The 23,306-nt window shown below is 41.3% G+C and overlaps 1 protein-coding gene across 1 annotated transcript in view; it reads left to right on the top strand.

The window, feature by feature from the left end:
- CAMKK1 (calcium/calmodulin dependent protein kinase kinase 1) overlaps positions 1 to 23,306 on the top strand; it is a 166,343-nt gene that overhangs the window by 60,125 nt on the left and 82,912 nt on the right. Inside the window, exon 2 of the mRNA XM_058164409.1 lies at positions 13,498 to 14,066. Coding sequence (XP_058020392.1) covers positions 13,611 to 14,066 — 456 coding nt within the window. The 5' untranslated portion in view covers positions 13,498 to 13,610. The remainder of the gene's footprint in view (positions 1 to 13,497; positions 14,067 to 23,306) is intronic.

Below are 23,306 nucleotides of genomic sequence, written 5' to 3'. Positions count from 1 at the left end.
TAGAGAGCTTAAGCTTACAATAAATCTTTAGACACATTTGAACAAAATACAGAAGGATAAAAGAAACAATGTAATCTAAATAATCAACTGCAACCATTGCAACCAATTCTATGTGGGACAAATATCACGTCAATTAAAAACCAGGGTCCATGAACACCAGCTGGCAGTCAAACGCCATGATCCCAAATCTTTAATCTCTACCCACACTGACACCAAACAGCACTAGTTCAATTGGAGCGTCACAAAAATCACCGGCCATGCTACCTCCCGCCACGCTCGTGAATTCATCAAAGCCTGGCACTTCACAAGCAATTCCATCAACAGACACATTGACCTACAACCCAGGGGCGGGATTTAAAACCCGTTGCTACTAGTTTGCTCGTGGGCGCAGGTGCACTTGCACAGAAAAGAAGCATCCGGGCGGGTGGGCAGAGCCTTCCACTGCTGCTACCGTTTCTCCCGATCCGGGGCGAATTGGTAGCAACCTACCACTGCTACAATCAATCTATGAACCTCTCAGAATCTAAATCAACCTTACAGCCAACCAGAGACATCGACCCTCAACCAACCTAAGCAACCCCCCCCACCAGTTCACCTCCAAATGATCCTGACCTATGTAATCTCCTTATCACAAAACCCATCACAAGATTCACTGGTGACTCACAGCTGATCCATCACAACACTTGACACACCCACACCTGAAGCCCTTATAAACAGAAGAACACTGACATCCCCTAAACTCTGCCAAAGACGTTACCTAGCCTGGTAATGAAACGTTCAAAAAGCAACCCACAAGCTCGGAGAACAAACCTTCCCACTCACACATTTGAACTACCTGGCTCTCCTGATTTCCCTGGTACTTGACAATCTTGCAAGTCTGAAAGCACTTCTCCCCTCTCTTACTTTTACTTTCCAGAACACTGGGAAGGGTCCCTTCTGAGATGCTTCCCATAACCCTTTTCATCCTGTAGGCTGTTTTTTTGTTTTGTTTTGTTTTGTTTTGTTTTGTTTTGTTTTGTTTTTTCATAATGGTTGTCTAGGCTGCAGTTCTTCTTCCTCTGGTCTCCCAAGGCTATTTTCACAGACCATTACAGGTTGACTGAGAGTGCTTGACTGATTTAAACTCACCTAGTTGGCTTCATGTCTTAAGGGAGGACTATAAATCACCATTTCCTGGTTTTTAGCCCGCTCCCATCTCAGCTACTATATTCAAGTGCATGAAACTGAATTTAAAATACCAGTGTGACATCAAATCCCAAATCATCAGTGCTTGGCAAACTTATTTCGTGTATAGCTATGTTCAGACTGTGAGTTCTGATGAAAATCGATGGATAAACCAAATAAAGGATATTAAACTCTTTACACTTGCTGACTTTTGATATTGAAATAATCTATTCCAGTTGATTGCATCACAGGGAGGAAGCAGAGAAACTACTGAGATCTTCTTTCTCAGAAACGTATCACTGGCCGTTTTCTCACCAATTAATCTGACAGCAAGAAAGCAAATATTTCTCCATCAGCTTTAATTGACCACCTGACATTTCATAAGCTGTTATGAGGTTGCTTTCAGAACCTCTTCTTTCTTTGTCCTTTTCCTGTGTTACATAAAAGTGTATCTCCTTCCAGTAATATCTCCAGGAAAGCAATTGGCTGCAAATGACTTAATACAGTGGGTGGAAATGCAGATGATTATGCCTGCCTATTTATTTATTTATTTATTTATTTATTTATTTATTTATTTATTTATTTATTTATTTATTTATTCATTCATTCATTCATTCATTCATTCATTCATTATATTTGTATGCTGCTCATCTCTTTACCAAGCAACTCAAAGCTTCGTTGGTAGTATTTAAACTAAATTTAAACTAAACTTCTACAGAGGAATTATTGAGTCTGTCATCTGCACCTCTAGAACTGCCTGGTTTGGTTCTGCAACCCAACAAGACAAACACAGACTTCAGAGGATAATTAGAACTGCAGAAAAAACAAATTGCTACCAACCTGCCTTTCATTGAGGACCTGCATATTGCACGAGTCAAAAAGAGGGCTGTGAAAATATTTACAGACCCCTCACATCCTGGACATAAACTGTTTCAACTCCTACTCTCAAAACGATGTTATAGAGCACTGCACATCAGAACAACTAGACACAAGAACAGTTTTTTCGCGAATGCCATCACTCTGCTAAACAAATAATTCCCTCAACACTGTCAAACTAGTTATTAAGTCTGAATCAGAGGTGCGTTTCAGCAGGTTCTGACTAGTTCGGGAGAACTGGTAGAGGAAATTTTGAGTAGTTCGGAGAACCGGTAGTAAAAATTCTGACTGACTCCGCCCCATCTATTCTCTGCCTCCCAAGTCCCAGCTGATAGGGAAGAAATGGGGATTTTGCAGTAACCTTCCCCTGGAGTGGGGTGGCAACGGAGATTTTACAGTATCTTTCCCCTGCCATGCCCACCAAGCCATACCACGCCCACCAAGCCATGCCTACCAAGCCATGCCCACCAAGCCATGCCATGCCCTCTAAGCCACACCCACAGAATCGGTAGTAAAAAAATTTGAAACCCACCACTGGTCTGCATTACTATTAATCTGCTCATCGTTCCTATCACCCATCTCCTCCCACTATGACTGTATGACTGTAACCTTGTTGATGGTATCCTTACAATTTATATTAACTGTTCCCCTATGACTAACATTAAGTGTTGTACCTTATGTTTCTTGATGAACGTATCTTTTCGTTTATGTACACCGGGAGCATATGCAGCAAGACAAATTCCTTATGTGTCCAATCGCACTTGGCCAATAAAGAATTCTATTCTATTCTATTCTATTCTATTCTATTCTATTCTATTCTATTCTATTCTATTCTATAGAAAATCGAGTTGAAATTAATGGCACAGTAGCTGTTATATTATCATAAATCTGAATGGTGCCTCTTATCAGTAATTTAGCTTGCATGTTGTGCTAATAAAAATAAAATTTTAAAACTGCTTTTTCTACTTGTAGAGCATCTCATTGATTGATTAGATTTGTTTGCCACCCATCTAGCCTTGAGTTTTCTCTGGGCAGCTTAGAATATTAAAAGCCAACAAAACCATGAAGAAAATAAATATTTCTAATAACAGTAAAAATTACAATTAAAAAAATGGAGAGGAAGTGAGCCGGATGTGCAGAGGTAGGGAGGTGGGATCTTCTCTTAATCTGTCAACTAGTGCAGGGGTCTGCAACCTTGGCAACTTTAAGACTTGTGGACTTCAACTCCTAGAGTTGAAGTCAATGTGTTATCTTCAATTCTGGGAGTTGAAGTCCAAAAGTCTTAAAGTTGCCAAGGTTGGAGACCCCTGAACTAGTGTGATATATTCCTGGTGGAGCCTCAAGTCAACTGGCAGGAAGCTCAGCAAAGTGGGAGCAGATCTCTTTGTGGAGAACAAGATGTTTCAAAGGGCAGGAGCCACAGCAGAAAAGGCTCTTTTCCTAGACCTCTACCAGCTGAAATTCCTTGACCAAGGGGCCCCACAGCATCCCTCTTCTGCTGGCATGGGTGAGATGGGCCAATCCCATTGGGGTGGGATGGTTCCCCAGATAGCCTGGACCCATGCCAGGCAGAGATTTAAAGATTTTTTTTTAAGGAGAGAACAATTGCATACCTTGAACTAAAAAGAAATTGTATATTTTAATCCCAATACAGTGAGGAAAAAAATCACGACGTACAGAACAGTTGCAGAAGTATGTTACCCCAGGTTGTGAAATCTTCCTGAGAGAGTGCTGTTAAATGTTGAATTTCCTTTGGAGCAGACAGGCCTAGAAACATAGAGTGTTTTATTTTCCCATATCTGCAACCGTGCAGAGCATAGTATAAAATACACTTTACTGGAATAGCTAAAGACCAGGTTTGGTCTGAGTTTAGCATTTGTGGTTAGGTTAATGTTCCAATTATTGTGTGAACAACGCACTATACCTGGTAAATTTAGGTTCAGTTGTATACCTGGCTAATCTAATTACCGACTTTGAGTGTCATGGCTGATATTATTTGCATCAGATTCCCAAGATCCATTTACTGGCCCAAACATTTAATTGAATCCTTGCCTTTCCTAGTATTGCTATTTCTTTTCTCCAATTTCAGTGCTATATGCATTGTGTCACAGTCCTATACAGAGCAGGGGTCTCCAACCTTGGTCACTTTAAGACTTGTAGACTTCAACTCCCAGAGTTCCTCAGCCAGCTTTGCTGGCTGAGGAATTCTGGGAGTTGAAGTCCACAAGTCTTAAAGTGGCCAAGGTTGGAGACCCCTGATTCAGAGCCACACCGAGCAACTGAGATATTTGACAGGAATTTAGCATTAAAAACAAGAAAGTAGTTGGGTTCACTGAAAATGCTCCTGAGTGTTTATTACAGTAACCATAGTTATGAAGGACAGTCCTTTTTTTAGAAAGCTGTCCTTTAGATTTATTTAATTTAATACTTGTTTTCTTGGTTTTGCTCTTGAATGTTCCATTGTAAAGCAGAATTATCAACATAAAAATTATATTTTTAACCTTAATACAAACTTATTTCAGATTTGCTCCCTTTTCAGGTTTGTCCTTCATTTTTTCCCCAAAGCAAATAGGTTCACCATAAGTGTATATGTTAAACCGCCAGCAAACAAGCTGTTCTGCGTAAGCATCTATCAAAGCTGCTATAGTTACCTTGTGCGTGATAAATCCTACATTGAAAAGAATGTTGGGAGTAGATTACTTCCAAGGTCTCTTCCTACACTGTAACCATGTTTGCACAACACACTTAAATAAGCTAGTAAATGCCTGTTGTTCAACATGCTAACCTTAGAAAATAAATCTCACAAAGAAAATGGAGGCTGCACTCTTTCATTTAGATGTTAGTGGGATCAAACCTAATTAATCTCTTTGCTTAATCTCTGAAATTGATCCTCCCTGCGCCCAAACCCCCCCATCCCAATTAAATCAAAGAGTAGAGCCGTATTACAGCTCACAATACAACCTTAACAAGGGAATTGTGATATAGTAACAAAGAGAGAAACTTGAAGTTCCATCTTCAATCACGGACAAGCCCCCAATTATCTCAACAGTTCACCTCCTTAACAAGGGACTTCCCCAGTTCTGCTGCCACCTCTGAAAGGGCCTTTTTGTCTACCAATAGAACTAACCTCAGATACCTAGACAAGGACCTAACTAGCTTCTCCCCAAACTTTTCTCAACCAATCAGATCCCTAGGATTTCTGGCCTGGTAAATCTCAAATTGTATGAAAAATCTTTTGTTTTCCATTGTCCAGAATCTCTCTTTCTTGTAAAGCCAGCACCCAATATCAATGCTGCAATAAAAATAGTTGTTTCTTTTTCAATGTTGGGTTCTGTAACACTGATTTTTCCATGGCAAACCATTTTCACCTTTGTTTTTTTTTCTTCTTTAGAAGGATGCTGTACAAATCTGATACTTTTGGCTAATTTATGGTTCTAGTTCTTCAAATGGGCTAATTATGTGACCAGCTAAAATATGCTGTGCAGATTACGCAGATTACAATTCTATGGTTGTACATTTCTCTCCCTGGCCAATCATGTTAGCTTTCTAGTATCTGCTTTTCTTAATGCAGTTCAGGGAAAGAGTTCTCTTCCAACCCATCATCCTTAGGTGTTCCAAACTGTGCTTTTCCCCTTCTGTTGCTCTTCTAAAAATAGTACTGCTTGTTGATTCCAATTTGAAAAGTATATTTTTTGCTAAGTTTGTAGAAATACTGTGTTTCATTTCCCTAAGGGTTAGTTTTAGCAATAGTAACCCTTAACCCTAACCCTAACCCTAACCCTTTCGGCTGTTTGTTACATCTCTTGAGTTGCCTAGCATATCATAAAAGGACTTAAATTGGATTGAAATATTGTCATGCAGTTCTTTATTTTTCCATGTTTCTTTTGAAAAATAGTAGAAAATATGCCAATGTGTTATCTCCACATTTGGAAAGAGAAGAAAATGACCAATATGTCACATTATATTGACTGCATGTAGTCTTCAACTTACAACTACAATTTCCATTGCTAAACAAGACAATTGTTAAGTGAATTTTATAACAATCCAGTCAGAGCTGAAGAAGCTTCTTGGATGAGAAGCGAAACATCTTCCAAGAAAACCAGAAAGTCCAGTTGCCTCTTGAAAAAGCACCTTTGGGACAACCATGACCTGGATGACTAAGAATCTCCATAGACATGAATTTTACAATCTTTCTTCCCATGGTTGTTAAGTGAATCTGGCTTTCCCATTGACTTTGTTTGTCAGAAAGATCACAAAAGGTGATCACGTGAACTCAGGAGATTGCAACTGCCGTAAATACATGCTAACTGTCAAGTGTCTGAATTTTGATCATGTGACCATGGGGATGCTGAAAAATGGTCATAAATCACTTTTTCCAGCACCATTGTAACTTCGAATGGTCACTAAACAAATGGTTGTAAGTGGAGGACTGCTGGTGCTCTTCTTGAAAAATAGGATCCTAATTTAAGTAAATTTCAGTGTTCTGCCAATTTGGATCAGTGTCTTTGCATGTTTTCGTTTTTATCGGTATTGCTAACTTGCAGTCTTTCGGATGTGCTGGAATTTAGTTGCCATCATTCTTCAATCATCATTCATTGAAGATTATGGGAAATGAAGTCAATATATTTGGGAAACATAGATTTAAAAAAGGTAGTTTTATAGAGATCTAGTAGTTAATTTACATAAATCTAACAGCAGTGCAAGGTGTAATCCATCCATCCCTTCCTTCCTTCCTTCCTTCCTTCCTTCCTTCCTTCCTTCCTTCCTTCCTTCCTTCCTTCCTTCCTTCCTTCCTTCTTTGTCCCTTATTAGATTTTTTTTAAACAAAACAATATTTAATTTTAAAGAAAAAGTTAAAAACCAAACAAGGAATACAAACTAAAAAGGAAAATAAAAATAAAACCAAAAACTATATAACTCTCAAAAGTCACTCATTTATCAATGAATTGATACAATATGAACAGTACAATATTATAGTGAATTCATTGATAAACTAATATAAGCACCATCTACTGATAATATTAATATCCCAGCATGCTAGGAAGTACTGGTAGTGGAATTCTGGGAGTTGAAATCCACATATCTTAATGTTGCCAAGGTTGAAAAGCACTATTGTAGAGGGTCAAGACACCCACCCTCCCACGAGATATGTGAGGAACAGCCAGGTGTTCAGAGATTTTTTGGGTGAAATGCAGTTCCAAAGGGTGAGCACTGCAACAGACAAGGAAGGGAAGACCGAATTTTGACATTTTTTCTGTTGGTACTCGTTGCCTGACTTCACTATTCACTAACATCCTAACGGCTTTTTTTGTGGATTTTTGTCCCCCTGGATGCAAATTTTCACATTTAATAATATACCTTGGAAAGATTAAAAGGTAAAGGTTCCCCTCGCACATATATGCTAGTCGTTCTCGACTCTGGGGGGAGGTGCTCATCTCCGTTTCAAAGCCAAAGAGCCAGCGCTGTCCGAAGATGTCTCCGTGGTCATGTGGCCGGCATGACTAAACGCCAAAGGCGCACAGAACGCTGTTACCTTCCCAGCAAAGGTGGTCCCTATTTTTCTACTTGCATTTTTTACATTCTTTTGAACTGCTAGGTTGGCAGAAGCTGGGAAAAGTAACAGGAGCTCACCCCGTTATGCGATGCTAGGGATTCAAATTGCTGAACTGCCAACCTTTCGATCAGCAAGCTCAGTGTCTTAGCCATTGAGCCACCCTTATTATTAATAATTATTATTAAGATTAGCACTGCCTAATGGAACAGCAGTGATATTTATGGATCCTTCTGCTACTGTAGTAGCTGGTTTCTGAATCTGTGGGCGTCACTTTGGAAAGTTATTTTAATGGCACAAACTTGGAGACAAAGGTCACACAACAAAAATTTCAAAAGCATCATTATTTGTTTGCAACTTAATTTCTCCATCGTTATACTCTATGTAATGGTATGTGGGAATAACCTCAGGAGATGGAATAGGGGGAAGAGATAGTACCAAGGGAACGGTCAGATAAGAGACGGCATAGCCTGTAGCTGGGTATTGCGTAGGGCAAGAGGCTTAGAAGAGACCCTCTTTAGTTTCTTTGAGCTGTAAAGGAGAGGTGGGAGATATGTACTTTCAGACTTGCAAAATTCTGTTAATGTAGCTGTACAATAATGTAGAAATAGCTCATCTGGTTATGTTTCTTGTCTGGTCTGTTTGGAAAGGAAACAGAATTAAGAGATGGTACCCTAAAAGTAAGAAACTAACGAGGCGTGCGTTGGCTCAGTAGCTAAGACGCTGAGCTTGTCGATCGAAAGGTCGGCAGTTCAGCAGTTTAAATCCCTAGTGCATAATAGGGTGAGCGCCTGTTACTTGTCCCAGCTTCTGCCAGCCTACCAGTTTGAAAGCACATGAAAAATGCAAGTAGAAAAATAGGAACCACCTTTGGTGGGAAGGTAACAGCGTTCTGTGCGCCTTTGGCATTTAGTCATGCTGGCCACATGACCACAGAGACGTCTTCAGACAGAGCTGGCTCTTTGGCTTTGAAACGGAGATGAGCACCGCCCCCTAGAGTCGGGAACAACTAGCACATATGTGCGAGGGGAACCTTTATCTTTACCTTTTACCCTAAAAGTAATAGGGCCGGAATAGCTCAGGCTGTTAAGAAGCCTGTTATTAGAACACAGTAGCCTGCAATTACTGCAGGTTCAAGCCCGGCCCAAGGTTGACTCAGCTTTCCATCCTTTATAAGGTAGGTAAAATGAGGACCCAGATTGTTGGGGGGGCAATAAGTTGATTTTGTAAAAAATATACAAATAGAATGAGACTATTGCCTTATACACTGTAAGCCGCCCTGAGTCTTCGGAGAAGAGCGGGATATAAATGTAAACAAAAAAAAAAAATCACATTTATGCAAACCATACCCTCCTATGTGTTATAATCTTGCTGATGCAGATATACATGTAAATTGCGGGAGAATATTATTTGCTCAAAAAAAAAAATCTTTTGTCCTTTTTTTTTAAAGAACTGTTGCATTTTAGTTTGCTGGGGGCAAGCAGTTGTAATTATAGTAATTAAATAATTAGAATTTGTAACTTGTTTTAGTTGCTGCAGTAAAATAGTGGCTGACACATGCTGCATCCACAAAATATCAAGGTTTCCAATGCCAAGATATGAAATAAGTAAAATATGTGGCATAATATTATGTGCAACATAATATTAATGTTCTTCCAATTAAACTGGAACATGTTCCTTTTAATGGTGTTTCCAGTTACAGGATACAGCAGAAGTGCAGGTAGTTCCTCAACATATGACCATAACTGAAACTAAAACATCCATTCCTAAAAGAGATGGTCCTTAAGTGAATCATGCCTAATTTTATAACTTTTTTTGTTATGGTCATTAAGCAGATCACATGGTTATTAAGCCAATCCAGCTTTGCCTACTGACTTTGCTTGTGAAACCGGCTGGGAAGGTTACAGATGGGGTTCATGTGACCTCAGAATGCTGCAGCTATCATACATACATGTTGTAGGGTTTTTTCTCAGCATTGTTGTAACTTTGAATGGTCATTGAACAAGTGATTGTACTTCAAGATTACCTGTAGGCTGCATTAGGTGACAAATACGGAGATTTGAAACGTTGACATCATGGATACATTCATGAAATAGCTGCTGGTGAAAGGAAGTTGCCTGTTCCAAAAATTGTTTCCCTAGTGGGCATGACAGAATAATAGAAAAACAAAGTTTGAAGGGACCTTGGAGATCTTCTAGTCCAACCCTCTGCTCAAGCAGGAAACCCTATATCATTTCAAACATATTGTTGTCTCTTCTTAAAAACCTCCAGTGTTGGAGCACCCACACCTTCTTGGAGGCAAGTCATTCCACTGATTTAATCGTTCTGTCAGGAAATTTCTCCTTAGATCTAAGTCTAAGTCTCCTTGATTAGTTTCCATCCGTTGCTTCTTGTCCTGTCTTCTGGTGCTTTGGAGAATAGGTTGACCCTCTCTTCTTTGTGGCAGCCCCTTATCAGGGGTGTCAAACTGGTGGCCCATGGACTGAATGCATCACGCGCAGGCCTTGCCCACCCCAGCTCCGCGAAGGGAAGAAACATCGCAAAATGTCACATGACAGAAACCTGATACCACAAGTTTGACACCCGTGCCTTAGATATTGGAACACTGCTATTACCATTAACATGACATCAGAAGTTGACAAACTGTTCTCTCTTGTACCTCTGTGCTATCCTTAGATACAGCTTAAAGTATTTTTGCAAATGAAGGTGATGATTTGCAGCAACCCAGCTGCTGTGTTGCCTTGTCCTGTGACAGTACTGGCTTCCTCTCCTGCTTTATAGGAGTAGATAAGAAAGTTTCCATTCCCACTTGTGTAGAGGATTGTATTGGTTTTTTTTCCCCCTAGGGAAATAGAGAGCATGCTAGAGATGCTGTTTTAATCTTCCATCTCATTAGGCTACTTACTACAAAGTGTGAACCAATAATTTCACTCTTATTTATCTGTTCTTCATTTTTGTTTGTGCCTTCTGTTTTCAGCAGCTACCCTGATTTTCTGTGTAACATCTCATCCTATTTAAAGAAGCCTTTTCGAATGGTGCCATTCAGGGGTGGGTTCTATTTATCTTTACTACTGGTTCGCAACGGGATCGCGCACGCGCGCATGCACAGGTCACCTATGACAACATCCGGGTCAGTGGGTGGAGCCTCCTGCCAGTTTTACTACCGGTTCTATAGAACCAGTCCGAACCACAGGCAACCCACCACTGGTGCCATTTCAATTCCAAATGAATAGACAACCAGCTACCTGAGTTTGTAGTTGATTTGGTATGGAACACCTCCTCCCTCCAAAAAAACACACACACAGGCCACACACTTGCATATAGTTCAGCCTTAGCTATTTCTTGTGCAGAGTTTCAACAGACCAGCACTGGAGCATTTGTTGTATCTGGGGCCACCATCCTCTCTGTTCAGAATGAAAGACCAGCCATAGAATGGCCTAGGATGCAGGACAAAATGGTGCCTCATCCCAGTTCTTATAACTCTTACTTTGCCATGTTCAGGTGGGTAAGATTGGGAAGCTGCAACTGTTTAGACCAGCCCCAGTGCCTGCAATTGTTACATGAAACCAGGGCTCCTTCGTCCTCTCTCAGCTTAGTTGTTTTCTTGCACATTTGCTGAACAACAGTCAGCATTGATGATATTAACTAGTTTGGTAATGAGACGTCTGCAAGAAAACAACCAAACTCAGAGAGCACCAAGGACCCCTCATTTCAACCCTGAGCTACAAATATTCTCCTTTATTGAAATATGAAGCCGCCCACTTCATTTCAACAGTTCCTGGCAAGGTGCATAGGAAGAAGAAGGAAAGATGAAAACGGAGGCAGCTAATTCCTGAGGCATAGCCAGTGATTTGGTATTTACAAAGAGAAGAAAAGGGGAAACAGTCTTCTGCCCTTGAAAGCCTTCACCTTCTAAAAAACATCTCGGGTGAAGAGCCTCAGCCAGCCCTTAAAGCAGAGATCTCCAACCTTGGCCATTTTAAGCCTGGCGGACTTCAATTCCCAGAATTCCCCAGCCAACTGGCTGGGGAATTATAGGAGTTGAAGTCCACCAGCCTTAAAGTGGCCAAGGTTGGAGATCCCTGCCTTAATGTAAACCAATTCATTCACCTCCCACCAATTGTTATTTTAAGGTCCCTTTTTCAAAGCCACTTGCCTCCTGAAGGTTAACTCAACCTGTATATGTTCTATTCAGAGGTGGATTTTTTTTCTTTTCAGCATTTCTATGGCTTCATACAGCTTTTAAAAGCTATCTTTTCTCCTTCTGGCAGAATTATGTCCTCAGCAACTGCATTAACTGAACAGATGATTGTACCTGAATCTTAGCATCTACAATATGTAAAATGGCTGTCCAGCGTCTGGTCCCTCAATGATTTGTGCGAGCAGGCAACCAAGTTGATTAGGGGGATAACACAGATCCTATAGGAAAAAAGCTACAGCACTTGTGGCTTTTTAAGATTCCCCAAAGAACAGACTTTTCTGTCACATTCTGGGAGTCCTCCAAATGGTATGGTTCTCAACTTATTGCTGGGAATTTTGGGGTTCCAGTTCACACCAGAGGTGGTATTCAGCAGGTTTTGACCAGTTCTGGAGAACTGGTAGCGGAAATTTTGAGTAGTTTGGAGAACTGGTAAATACTACTTCTGACTGGCCCCGCCCCAATCTATTCTCTGCCTCCCGAGTCCCAGCTGATCGGGAAGAAATGGGGATTTTGCAGTAATCTTCCCATGGAGTGGGGTGGAAATGGAGATTTTACAGTATCCTTCCCCTGCCACACCCACCAAGCCATACCAAGCCACAAAACCGGTAGTAAAAAATTTTGAATCCTACCACTGGTTCACACACATGAAGTAAGTACATGAAATCATGGCTGGTATGGAAGTCTGAACAAAGAGAGGTTTTTCTCCCTCTGGATGATATGGGATCATCCACTGAGATGTATGGTAGGCAGATTCAAGATTGATAAAAGAAAACATTTATTTATACTGAACCCAGAGTTCAACTGCAGAATTCGTTGTTCTCAGATGTAGTGATGGTCACCAGCTGAAATGATTTTTTAAAAGGAGTCTCAACAAATTAATGAAGGATTATGCTATCTAGTAGCTATTGATGGTTGATATTTTTTTTAAAAAATGATTATGTGCCATTGTTTTAGTCATTTCTGGCTCCTAGTGACCACATAGATGTTCTCCAAAAAGATCTATCCCTAACCTGTTCTTTTGCGTCTCCCAATGGTGCACTTATCACCCTTGTAACCGAGAATTGCTTGATACCAACTTCTGAATCTTAGCCTGCACTTCTTAAATATAGGTCCTAGGGAAGTGGAAGTGAATATTTATCCTCCAGTCCATGTTTGTGAGTTTTCTGTAAGCATCCAGTAAGCACAGAATGATGAACCACATTGGTTTATGGTCTTCCCTTTGGGACTTGTCTTATATTCTTACATGTGAATAAGCGAGAGCGTAACAGAAGTAGTATCCTTCCCTTCCCAACCCTTGGTTTAATTTCTAAAGTAGCCTTCTCCATCTGGTGAGCTTCAAATATATTGGATTTCAACCTCTGAAGATTACTGGATTGCAGAAAAAAGTTCTAGAGTTATATGCTAGCATCTCACAAACACTGGGTTATTAATGTACTTATGAGACAGGTTATAACAAGTAGATCAAGATGGTTGGTGAGGGATTGAAAATGAAGAAGTGCAATATACTGTTACAGCAGTGGACTACTTAGCCTCCTCCAAATGTATGGGATTTCAGCTCACCCATGAATTTTAGACAGAATAACTGGAGGCAAAGGTTTATGAAAGTTGTGGACAAAAATATCTGGAAGGCATCAATTTGCTACCCCTGCTATCCTGGCTTTTAAAATAATGGCTTCCTCTTTGCTTCCTCTGTTCTTTATTACAGTTCTTTCCAGAAATCCATGTGGCCAAGATCTCCACCTTGGATTCTTCATAAGAACTTTTCAGTCCTGATGGCTTATACTACCATCTAATAACCTAAAAAGCCAGGATTCGACTATGGGTGATTCTACAGCTGAGATTGTTGGCCAAGCCACAGACATGGATTGCAAAGAGGCTCAGATGGAGCTTGCCGAGAGAGTAGCTGCCATCAGTGTAACTGTTGGTCCCAATGGAATTAAACCAAACTGTCAGGAAGCAATAGAAGAAAGTGTTATTCTGTTATCTAATTGCACAACTGAAAACAACCAGAGGAATGGGGTCAGTGTTGATTCAGGCACCTCCGAAGAACTGGATGGCACCAATGAGTTGCATGAACCAAAGAAGATCTCCAAAAGGCCCATTTTGACTGGCAGGAAGTATTCCCTTCAAGAAAAGACTACTGGGAATTACTTGAGTTCCTCTGACCTTCCGGACTTTGGTCCATATGCCACAGGACCCTCCACGCATATTTCACCACGAACAGGGAGGAGGCCGACAATAGAGTCCCACCGAGTCTCCATCTCGGATGCTGCGGTAAGTTTGCTCTTCATGACCCTCTCTGATGGCTATTATGTCTGCTGGGAATGTCTGTGGCAGGGGTGTCAAACTCAATTTCATTGAGGACCACATCAGGGTTGTGTTTGACCTCGGGGAGCTGTTGTGGGTGTGGCCATGGTGAGTGTGGCCAACTTGACACCACTCGTGTCAGGGGCGCCTGTGGAGGGGGGGGCGAGCTCTCTGCCAGCAAAAATGGGCTCCTGATCTCCATTTTTGGCTGCAACGGCTACCTGCAACCCTCTGCCATTGAAAACGGCGGCCCTCCCAAGCTCCATTTTTATTGGCAGAGGCATCGCGGGCCAGATCTAAGCCCCCTGCGGGCTGTATGAGGGTCGTGGGCCTTGAGTTTGACATCCCTGATCTATGGAGATTCTCAGTCCTCCAGGTCACGGTTATCCCAAATGGCAACTGGAATGCCTTTGTTTGTTTTCTTGAAGATGTTTCACTTCCCATCCAAGAAGCTTTTTCAGTTCTGACTGGAGAAGCTTCTTGGATGAGAAGCAAAACATCTTCAAGAGAAAAGTCAAAGATAGTCCAGTTAGCTTTTGAAAAATGACCTTTGGGATATGTCTGTTGGGTATGACTTCAGTTTAGCAATTCAAAAATCCCTCCAGCCTATTCCTAATCATTAATGCAAGAGTTCCTCCCAGTTAACAGTATATCTGAAACATAATTTTACCACCTGCCTCTTCCATTTCTTTCTCCCATCATTTTTGGGTGCATCAGTTTTGGCACATATCTACGGAAGTTTTCTCTGTGGTGGTAGCTTGCTGATTATTATTTTATTGGCTGACGTGTGTAGCGTTTCCCAGGGGACTTGCATAAGATGGGAAAGTAAGCAATTTAAAATTTTAATGCAGGCAAAAAGAATGTGTAGTTGCTACGCTATTGGTAACTGCTAAAATCCACATAACTCTCTCACTGGCTGATGTATTGTCGCATCAACTTTCATTAAGTCAAGGCTCCTTTGTCTGTTGCTTTTAGTTGGCAGATATATTTATATTTGTGTCCCAGAAGAAAAGTATTTTAATATAAATTGTCAAGGCAGAATGAACATGAAATGCAAGTGGTTGATAGTCAGGCCTGTGACATCCAAATATATGCTAGTTGTGGATTGACTAATTCCTTTGTAATAATAGTAGCTGTTTTTATATTGCTTTGTAAATTTATCAGCAAGGGAAAGCCCAGTTGTTTAAGACATGCTTTGGTGAAAGCCAATGAAATTTAGTAAATTAAAAAGGGATCCCTGATATTAGAGGGGACCAGAAATTTGCAATTTTGAAAATATGCAGTGGGAAGCTTAGGATTCAGAGCTTCCTTCTTGATTCAGCTGTTAGGTATCTCCAATGCACCTACACACAGAGCTATTGTAAAGACAAGCTACTCTATCTTCCCTTTAGAACAGGGATGTCAAACTCAATTTCATTGAGGGCCATATCAGGGTTGTGTTTAACCTCGTGGGGTGGGGGGTGGCCCGCTCGATGTTACTCGTGTCGTGGATGCCTGTGGCAGCCTGAGAGCTTTGCCAGCGAAAACAGGCTCCCAAGCTCAGTTTTTGGCTGCAACGGCCTCCTGCAGCCCTCTGCCAGCAAAAATGGAGCTTGGGAGGGCTGCAGACGATCTTTCCGAGCTCCATTTTGCTGGCAGAGGCACCGCAGGTCGTTCCTTTGCTGGTTCCGGGTCAGCCCTGTGGACCAGATCTAAGCACCGTGCCTTGAGTTTGACACCCCTGCTTTAGAATAATTATACTAGCAAATTACTTTACCCCAGAGGTGAAATGTAAAATTTGTTACTATCGGTTCTGTGGGCGTGGCTTGGTGGTGGTGGTGGTAATGTGACTGGTTGGGCGTGGCCAACTTTTTTTTTTTTTTACTTTAAAAGCATGTAAAAGAAATGCTTTTTAAAAGGCTCCTCTGACAATCCCAGCTGAGTTGCCTGATCATCAGAGGCTTTTTTTTTACTTTTAAAAACCTTTTTTTGGCCAAAGAAAATATTCTTTTAAAAGTAAAAACAAACAAACTCTGATGATTGCGCGGCTCAGCTGGACATGGGGGGAGGGGCAAGGATTTTGCTACTGGTTCTCCGAACCACCTGCTGCCATCGCTACCGGATCAGGCAATCCGGTCCGAACCGGGAGCATTTCACCCCTGCTTTATCCTATATTTCTAACTGAATCGTCTTCTGCAAGTATCACCATCTTTTCCTCTGATCTCTTCCTGTGTCTGCTTCTTGTTAGATATTGACAAGTTACGTAGTTTTCCCTCTGGTCCGCTGTTTGAGCGGGAAAGGTTCCCAAACCTGATTGGCTGAGTCTTCTGACAGCTTCCTATAAAAGGGCAGGCTGTCAGAGAGGCTGGATTGTACATAGTTGCTGAATAAAGAGCTGCTGTCTGAAGCCTGTCTCCAGTCTCTTCATTCTCCCAACTTAACACTTCTATTTTTCAAACATTATCAAAGGTCTCTGAGAAGGCCAAAGAATGAGTCTCTTTAAGGACACCAGAAGACATTGTTTTTGTGACCTGCCACATTTCTTTTTTAAACAGAAAGCTGTCGCTAGAAGTGGAGTTTGGTGTGACATTGATGGAGACTGACAGCAAAATGACTGACTTTGTCTCTAAGACAGAGCTATTTATTCTGGGTTTCTAGGTCTGCTCTTCCTGGCCTTTTCCTTTCATCTTTAATTCATCTTTTCCATAACTACTGATTGCAGACTTAATGTAGATGCGGCATGTTTTATTTTCAGTAGTTACACAGGTAGTCCTCAACTTATGACTGTAAATGGAGCCCATAATTTCCAATTTAAGTCATGATGGTCGTAAATCAAGGCACCCGCATGACCCAATTTTATGACTTTTTTTGTGGTAGTTGTTAAGATAACACCACAGTTGGTAAGTGAATGCAGCAGTTGTTATGCCACCCCTGTAATCATTAAATGAATCAGTATATTTCTATGGGCAATCTGAGCTAGGAACCTGCCGGAAAGGCTAGAAACTGGCAAAAGACATTGTAAATCATGGGTACATGACCGTTGTAAAGATGAGCCAGATGCCAAGCACCTGAAATGCTGTTATGTGACCACAGGGGTAAAGATTCAAAGATCAAAGATTACCTGTATGGAGCACAAAGCATACATAGGTGTTTTATGTGCAAGACATTCTCTTTGTTTCTAGTATTGATGTAGTCCAAACCCATATGTAACTGGCGTGGGGGAGCAGGATCTTGAGGTCTATAAATTTCTTTTTAAAAGGTTTTCAGAAAGACCTATAGGGGAGAGATGAAACAGAATGCTGAATGGCAAGAAAGAGGTCTGGATGGGCAGGAATCTCCACATTGCAATATTATTATTTTTTGCCACAGGCCCTAATTGTAAAATATCGTTGTACAGCAGGCTACTGTTAATTCTTTCCAGATGTGTTGGACTTCAGCTGACAAGTTTCCCAACCAATACAGTGCCATAAGGTGTCTAGAACAGAACAGAACAGAACAGAACAGAACAGAACAGAACAGAACAACAGAGTTGAAAGGGATCTTGGAGGTCTTAAAGTCCAACCCCTTGCTTAGGCAGGAAACTCTACACCACCTTCAGACAAATGGTTATCCAACATCTTCTTAAAAACTTCCAGTGTTGGAACATTCACAACTTCTGGAGGCAAGTTGTTCCACTAATTAATTGTTCTAATTGTCAGGAAATTTCTCCTTAGTTCTAGGTTGCTTCTCTCCTTGATTAATTTCCACCCATTCTTGTCGTACCCTCAGATGCTTTGGAGAATAGTTTAACTCCCTCTTCTTTGTGGCAGCCCCTGAGATATCGGAACACTGCTATCATGTCTCCCCTAGTCCTTCTTTTCATTAAACTAGCCATGCCTAGTTCCTGTAACTCTTCTTCATATGTTTTAGCCTCCAGCCCCCTAATCATCTTTGTTGCTTTTCTCTGCACTCTTTCTAGAGTCTCCACATCTTTTTTACATTGTGGTGACCAAAACTGATGAGTAAAGATTGAGCACATCTGCTCTGATCAGGGAAGTTTAAAAAAGCCACACACACAGGGACCATATAAATACCACACACAGAATAGCTCAAAGCACACACTTCTGCTAGAGATGTCTATGGAGATTCTCCGTCATCCAGGTCATGGTTGTCCCAAAGTTGCTTTTTTTCCAAGAGGCAACTGGACTTTCTGGGTTTTCTTTGAAGACATTTCACTTCTCATCCAAGAATCTTCTTCAACTCTGACTGGATGATGGGTAATGGAAGGATTTATACTCCTTACAGACAGCTGGTCATTTGCATTCTTTTTGAGGTCATTAAGGTCACCTGGAGGTTTATCTGTGTCATCAGGGTCATCTGAGTGGTGCAAATTGGTGTGGAGCCTTCTTGGACCTGTTGAAAGGACTGTGTTGTGGATTGGAGATAGATGACGTTGTATCCCTGTTGAGAGAGGGCTGTTCAGTTTTGACACAGATGACCTATTTAAACCCTCTTTCAAACCAGTGATCCTCTCTGTCCAAAGAGCACCTGTGGGACTCTGCTAGAGAGAAGTTCTCTGAGGATGGGCTCCAGAATGAGTCCAAAGCTCAGAAGACAAAACCTCTGGTCCTGGTGACCGACCCAGATTGGATCCTATAGCACTATGATGGCGAACCTATGGCATGCGTGCCACCTGTGAGCCCTCTCACAGGGAGAGAGCGAGCCCTCTCTGCGGGCATGCCAACCGTCGCATAAGCCCAACTCCACTATGCATGCCCGCACCTCCCACCGGCCAGCTGGTCTTCAGGTCTCTGCCGTGCGTGTGCGGGGGGGGGAACGCATGGCGGGTTTGCGTGCATGCATGGGAGGGCGCATGCATGGGGGATGCAGGTTGGTGCGGGAGGCTTTCCAGCCCCAAAACAGCCTCGTGCACCTTCCCACATCCGGTTTTGGCTTCCAGGTTGGTGCAGGAAGTTTTCCAGAAAGCCTCCTGCACCAACCTGGAAGCCAAAACAGAGCACCGAGGGGAGGCAGGGCGCATATGCGGGGACGAACTCACATTGCATTTTTGGGGTTCTGGCACACGTTTACGCATTCAGGCACACCCAGCTCCAAAAAGGTTAACCATCACTGCTATAGCATTATTCTGGGACATGTATATTCGCCATCCTTCGTGAGAGAAGATTAACTTAAACATTTCCTTTATCCAAGAGTTGGCCTGTTTGCAATTCTTTAACTCTCCTGGCCCCCACCTAAATCATCAGAGTCTTTGACAGGCACGTTATGTATGTACAATGCATTATGTATGTATTCGTGATTGTCTGCTTTCTTGGACAATTTTTTTTCCAATCTTCCCAGAACCTTCAGATGCCTAAGAATGCCTTCAAAAGCAACACCTCCTAGTCATTTGTCACTGTCAGTCCCCAGAGGCAGTATATCCATACTGCTATGGTTCTAATCATTATGCAACCTAATTTATTCATCTTGGCAAAAATCAAAATGAAATCGATCAATGCCATGCGCTGCCGGCTTCATCAGTTGAAGGTGAAGATGGATGACTGTTTCCCCGCTGCACAATGCAAACAAGGAACAGCAAAAGTGGGTGCCATTTGAAGCCTCTGCATACCCAGCCAGTGACACATTTTTTGGCAAGGAAGAGTTGTCATATTTTCTGTGGTAATAGAGCTAGAGAGCCAGTTGCATCAGCTGAAAGCGGCTAGATTTTGATGTGCTGTTTTTGGTGATTTAACTCTCCTTTTCAAAGCTGCCAGAAGAAAAAGTAAAACATTAGGATTAGAGGTTGGAATTTTTTTTTTGAAGAATTGCTTATTAGAATAGGCTTAAAAACTTACATAAAAGAAAAAGTATTGGAAGAAAGAAAATGTACAGGCGTTTCAAAAGTAAAAGATAACAAGAGAAAGAAAAAAAACAAAGTCTAAAACAACAACTTCAAGTCTTCTTTGCAGCACTTTATATAGTAATTACCATCTCTATCCTCCCAAACTGCATACTATGGTTTCCTTCTTCCCATAAACCAATCCTTTTAATCAATAAATCCAAAAATCACCAATTCATTTTATCAGTCTTCAGCAAAAGGTCTGTAAAGGATTTCCAGTCTTTTATAAAAGAACTTATTTATTTATTTATTTATTGATTTAATCATATTTATATACCGCCCTATCTCCCGAGGGACTCAGGGCGGTTAACAGCCACGTAAAATATACATAAATACAAGTTAAAACCCCAATTAAAAAACTTATTAAACACGGCCGAATATTAAAACCCCAATAGACTAATAAAAACCCGATTAAAACCAAATTTAAAAATTTAAAATCCTAGTTCCCTCCTTTATCAATAGAATAATAAAAACCCCATTAAAACCAAATTTAAAAATTTAAAATCCTAGTTCCCTCCTTTATCAAACAAGTCAAACAGTGTTCCAATATTTCAGGGGCTGCCACAAAGAAGGGCAGGGGTGTCAGCCTATTTTCCAAAGCACATGAAGGCAGGACAAGAAGCAATGGGTAGAAACTAATCAAGGAGAGAAGCAACCTAGAACTAAAGAGAAATTTCCTGATGATGAGAACAATTAACCAGTGGAATAGCTTGCCTTCAGAAGTTACGGGTGCTCCATCACTGGAGGCTTTTAAGAAGAGCCTGGAGAGTCAATTGTCTATAGTGGTATAGGGTCTCCTGCTTGAGCAGGGGGTTGGACAAGAAGGTCTCCAAGGTTCTTTCCAACCCTTTTATTCTGTTCTGTTAAGTCAATTCAACAATTTATGCAAACTCATCCATCTTCACGGTCCATTCCTCCATTTTAGATATTTTTATATTCTTCCTTCTCTATGCATATAACACTCCCACTACAGCTGCTTTATATAAAACCAGTTGTCCCAGAGCTTTTTCTAGTTGACTTTCCATAAATCATAATAAAAACAGGTTCAGTTTCATTTGGATATTGTTTTTTACAACTCTGCAACAGTATGTGTACAATACTTGCGTCTAATTTTTTTTTTTTTTTTGCTTTTTCACAAGGCCACCATGCATAACAAAACATCTCTTGATGTTTTTCACATTTCCAAAATAATTAGAAATACCTTTATACATCTTAGACAGTATCTGTATACCAGCAGTGTGCATCGTGGTGTACAAGATCTCTTTTAAATTGTAGAACAATGTGAATTTCAAACTTTTAACTGCATTCTCTCTCATTGAGCTATTTGAATATTATAGTCAAAGTTCGGGGCCTATTTTATCATACATTTTTAACTTGCTTTTCTTCCATTTCAAATCTTAGAAAAAGTTTACACATTTCAACAATCATGAAATCATTTGTACATCATTTCATTTTCAAATTCTGTTTTATCATATTCTGTTCCTGGTACAGTTTATCTATCCCGAGTCTTTCTCTTAATTGTGCATATGAATATCAGTGAAATCCAAACCCCTCTTGCAGTCAATTACTCTCTTGCTTTCATCTTAAGCTCTCCATTTTCCTCTACTAACAAGTCTTTATACATCAACCATTTTTCTTTGCCCTTTATTTCTTTTCTGTAAAATACTTCTTGGACTGAGGCCAACAAAAGTATTTCATTTATTTAAAACTTTTATATAGCCACTCATATCGAACTCTGGGCAGCTCCTAATCAAATCAATTTTTAGGCATTGCCTGGGTTTGGTCTGTAAGGTGTCAATCCTGATATAATGATTTTTAAAAATCATTTAAAATCTCCATTTACTTTAACTGGTTACCATAAGTAACCATGCTATAGAGACCATGTCCTTCTAATTCTCTCATTTCTTAACAGCAGCCATTCCATAATCCAAACCAAACAGAAGGCAGTGAAATGCAATTTAAAATCAAGTAGTCAGAATCTTCCTCTTTCCTTTGGATCTTAGAGAATCTTATATTTAGTGCCAATATAGGAGAATATTTGTAGCTCAGTGTTGAAATGAGAAATCCTTGGTGCGCTCTGAGCTTGGTTGTTTTCTTGCAGATGTTTCATTACCCAAACTAGATACTGTAACATCAGCTGATGATGTTACCTAGTTAGGGTATTGAAACCTCTGCAAGAAAACAACCAAGCTCACTCCTCAATATATACTTAACTCTTGAGAATAGGTCAATTTCTTCAAATTGCCTTGAGGCCTCACTTTTTCCTCCAAAGAGCCATGTAACATCAGCCCCCACTGTGCAGTTGAAAGTGTGATGAACTGCTGGATTTACAGGGGTGGTTTGCTGGGGTTTCGCAGGGGTTCGGGAGAACCCCCAAATCCCACTCCTGGCTGGCCCTGCCCACCCCTCCCCTCTCAGGAGTCCCCATGCAGCCCGTTTTCGATGCAGGTAAGTGCAGGGCGTGCGCAGAGGCTCGGGGAGGGCAAAAATGGGCCTACCGGAAGTTCGGGAAAACGGGCCCGTTTCTGGCCTCCAGAGGGCCTCCAGAGCCTGGGGAGGCCATTTTCATCCCCCCCGGAGGCTCAGGAAAAGCCTCCAGAGCCCGGGGAGGACAAAAAGGCCCCCCCACATGCCGTGGTGCAGGAGGCCAACTAGGCCATACCCACCATGGTCACGCCCACCCAGCAACCAGGCAGAAAACCCCTTGCTAAAAAATTTTGAAGCCCATCCCTGTGGATTTATATGTCATTTGTCCCCTCTCTAATCTACATGGCAAGCCAGGTAGGTTCTTGGGGAAATTACCTTCTAATCTTGGAGTGAGTCCAACCAGCCAGCCAGCTTCTTACTGGATCCTCCTAATCAGGAATTAGTACAAGATCTGTTTTTTCTCAGATTCCTTTTGTGGTAAGCTGCTTAACTATGGGGTGTAGCTCCTCTGCAGTTATACTAGAACCCTGGGACAGCATTACCCACTCAATGAGGGGATTAGATTCTCCTGGATAGGGAAGAGAGAAGGATTTTCAGTATCATCTTGTTTGAGTTGACAGGTCTTTATAAACCTTGCAGTATGTTCTTCGATCCACTGTTGTTTCTGCTTCTTAGTGTAGCATCTTGTATTACTGTAGTGCTACTTTTCCTCTGCTTATCATCTTCTTTCATTTTAATTTTTGGCAGCTTTCCCCACGGTTGTCTTCTGACCTCTGGCTTGTTTCAAACTATTGCTCCAGATCTAGCCTTGATCTCAGATTCTGTCTGTATGCCATCTGGCTCCATTCCTGTGTTCTGTCAAGCATCATTCCTTACCCTGCTTTTTGATCCGACAATCCTTGGTTCAGTCTGTAGCAGGGGTCTCC

This window comes from Ahaetulla prasina, chromosome 1 (assembly GCF_028640845.1).
Source record: "Ahaetulla prasina isolate Xishuangbanna chromosome 1, ASM2864084v1, whole genome shotgun sequence".
Lineage (NCBI taxonomy): Eukaryota > Metazoa > Chordata > Lepidosauria > Squamata > Colubridae > Ahaetulla > Ahaetulla prasina.
This window is presented reverse-complemented; position numbering and strand designations above follow the sequence as displayed.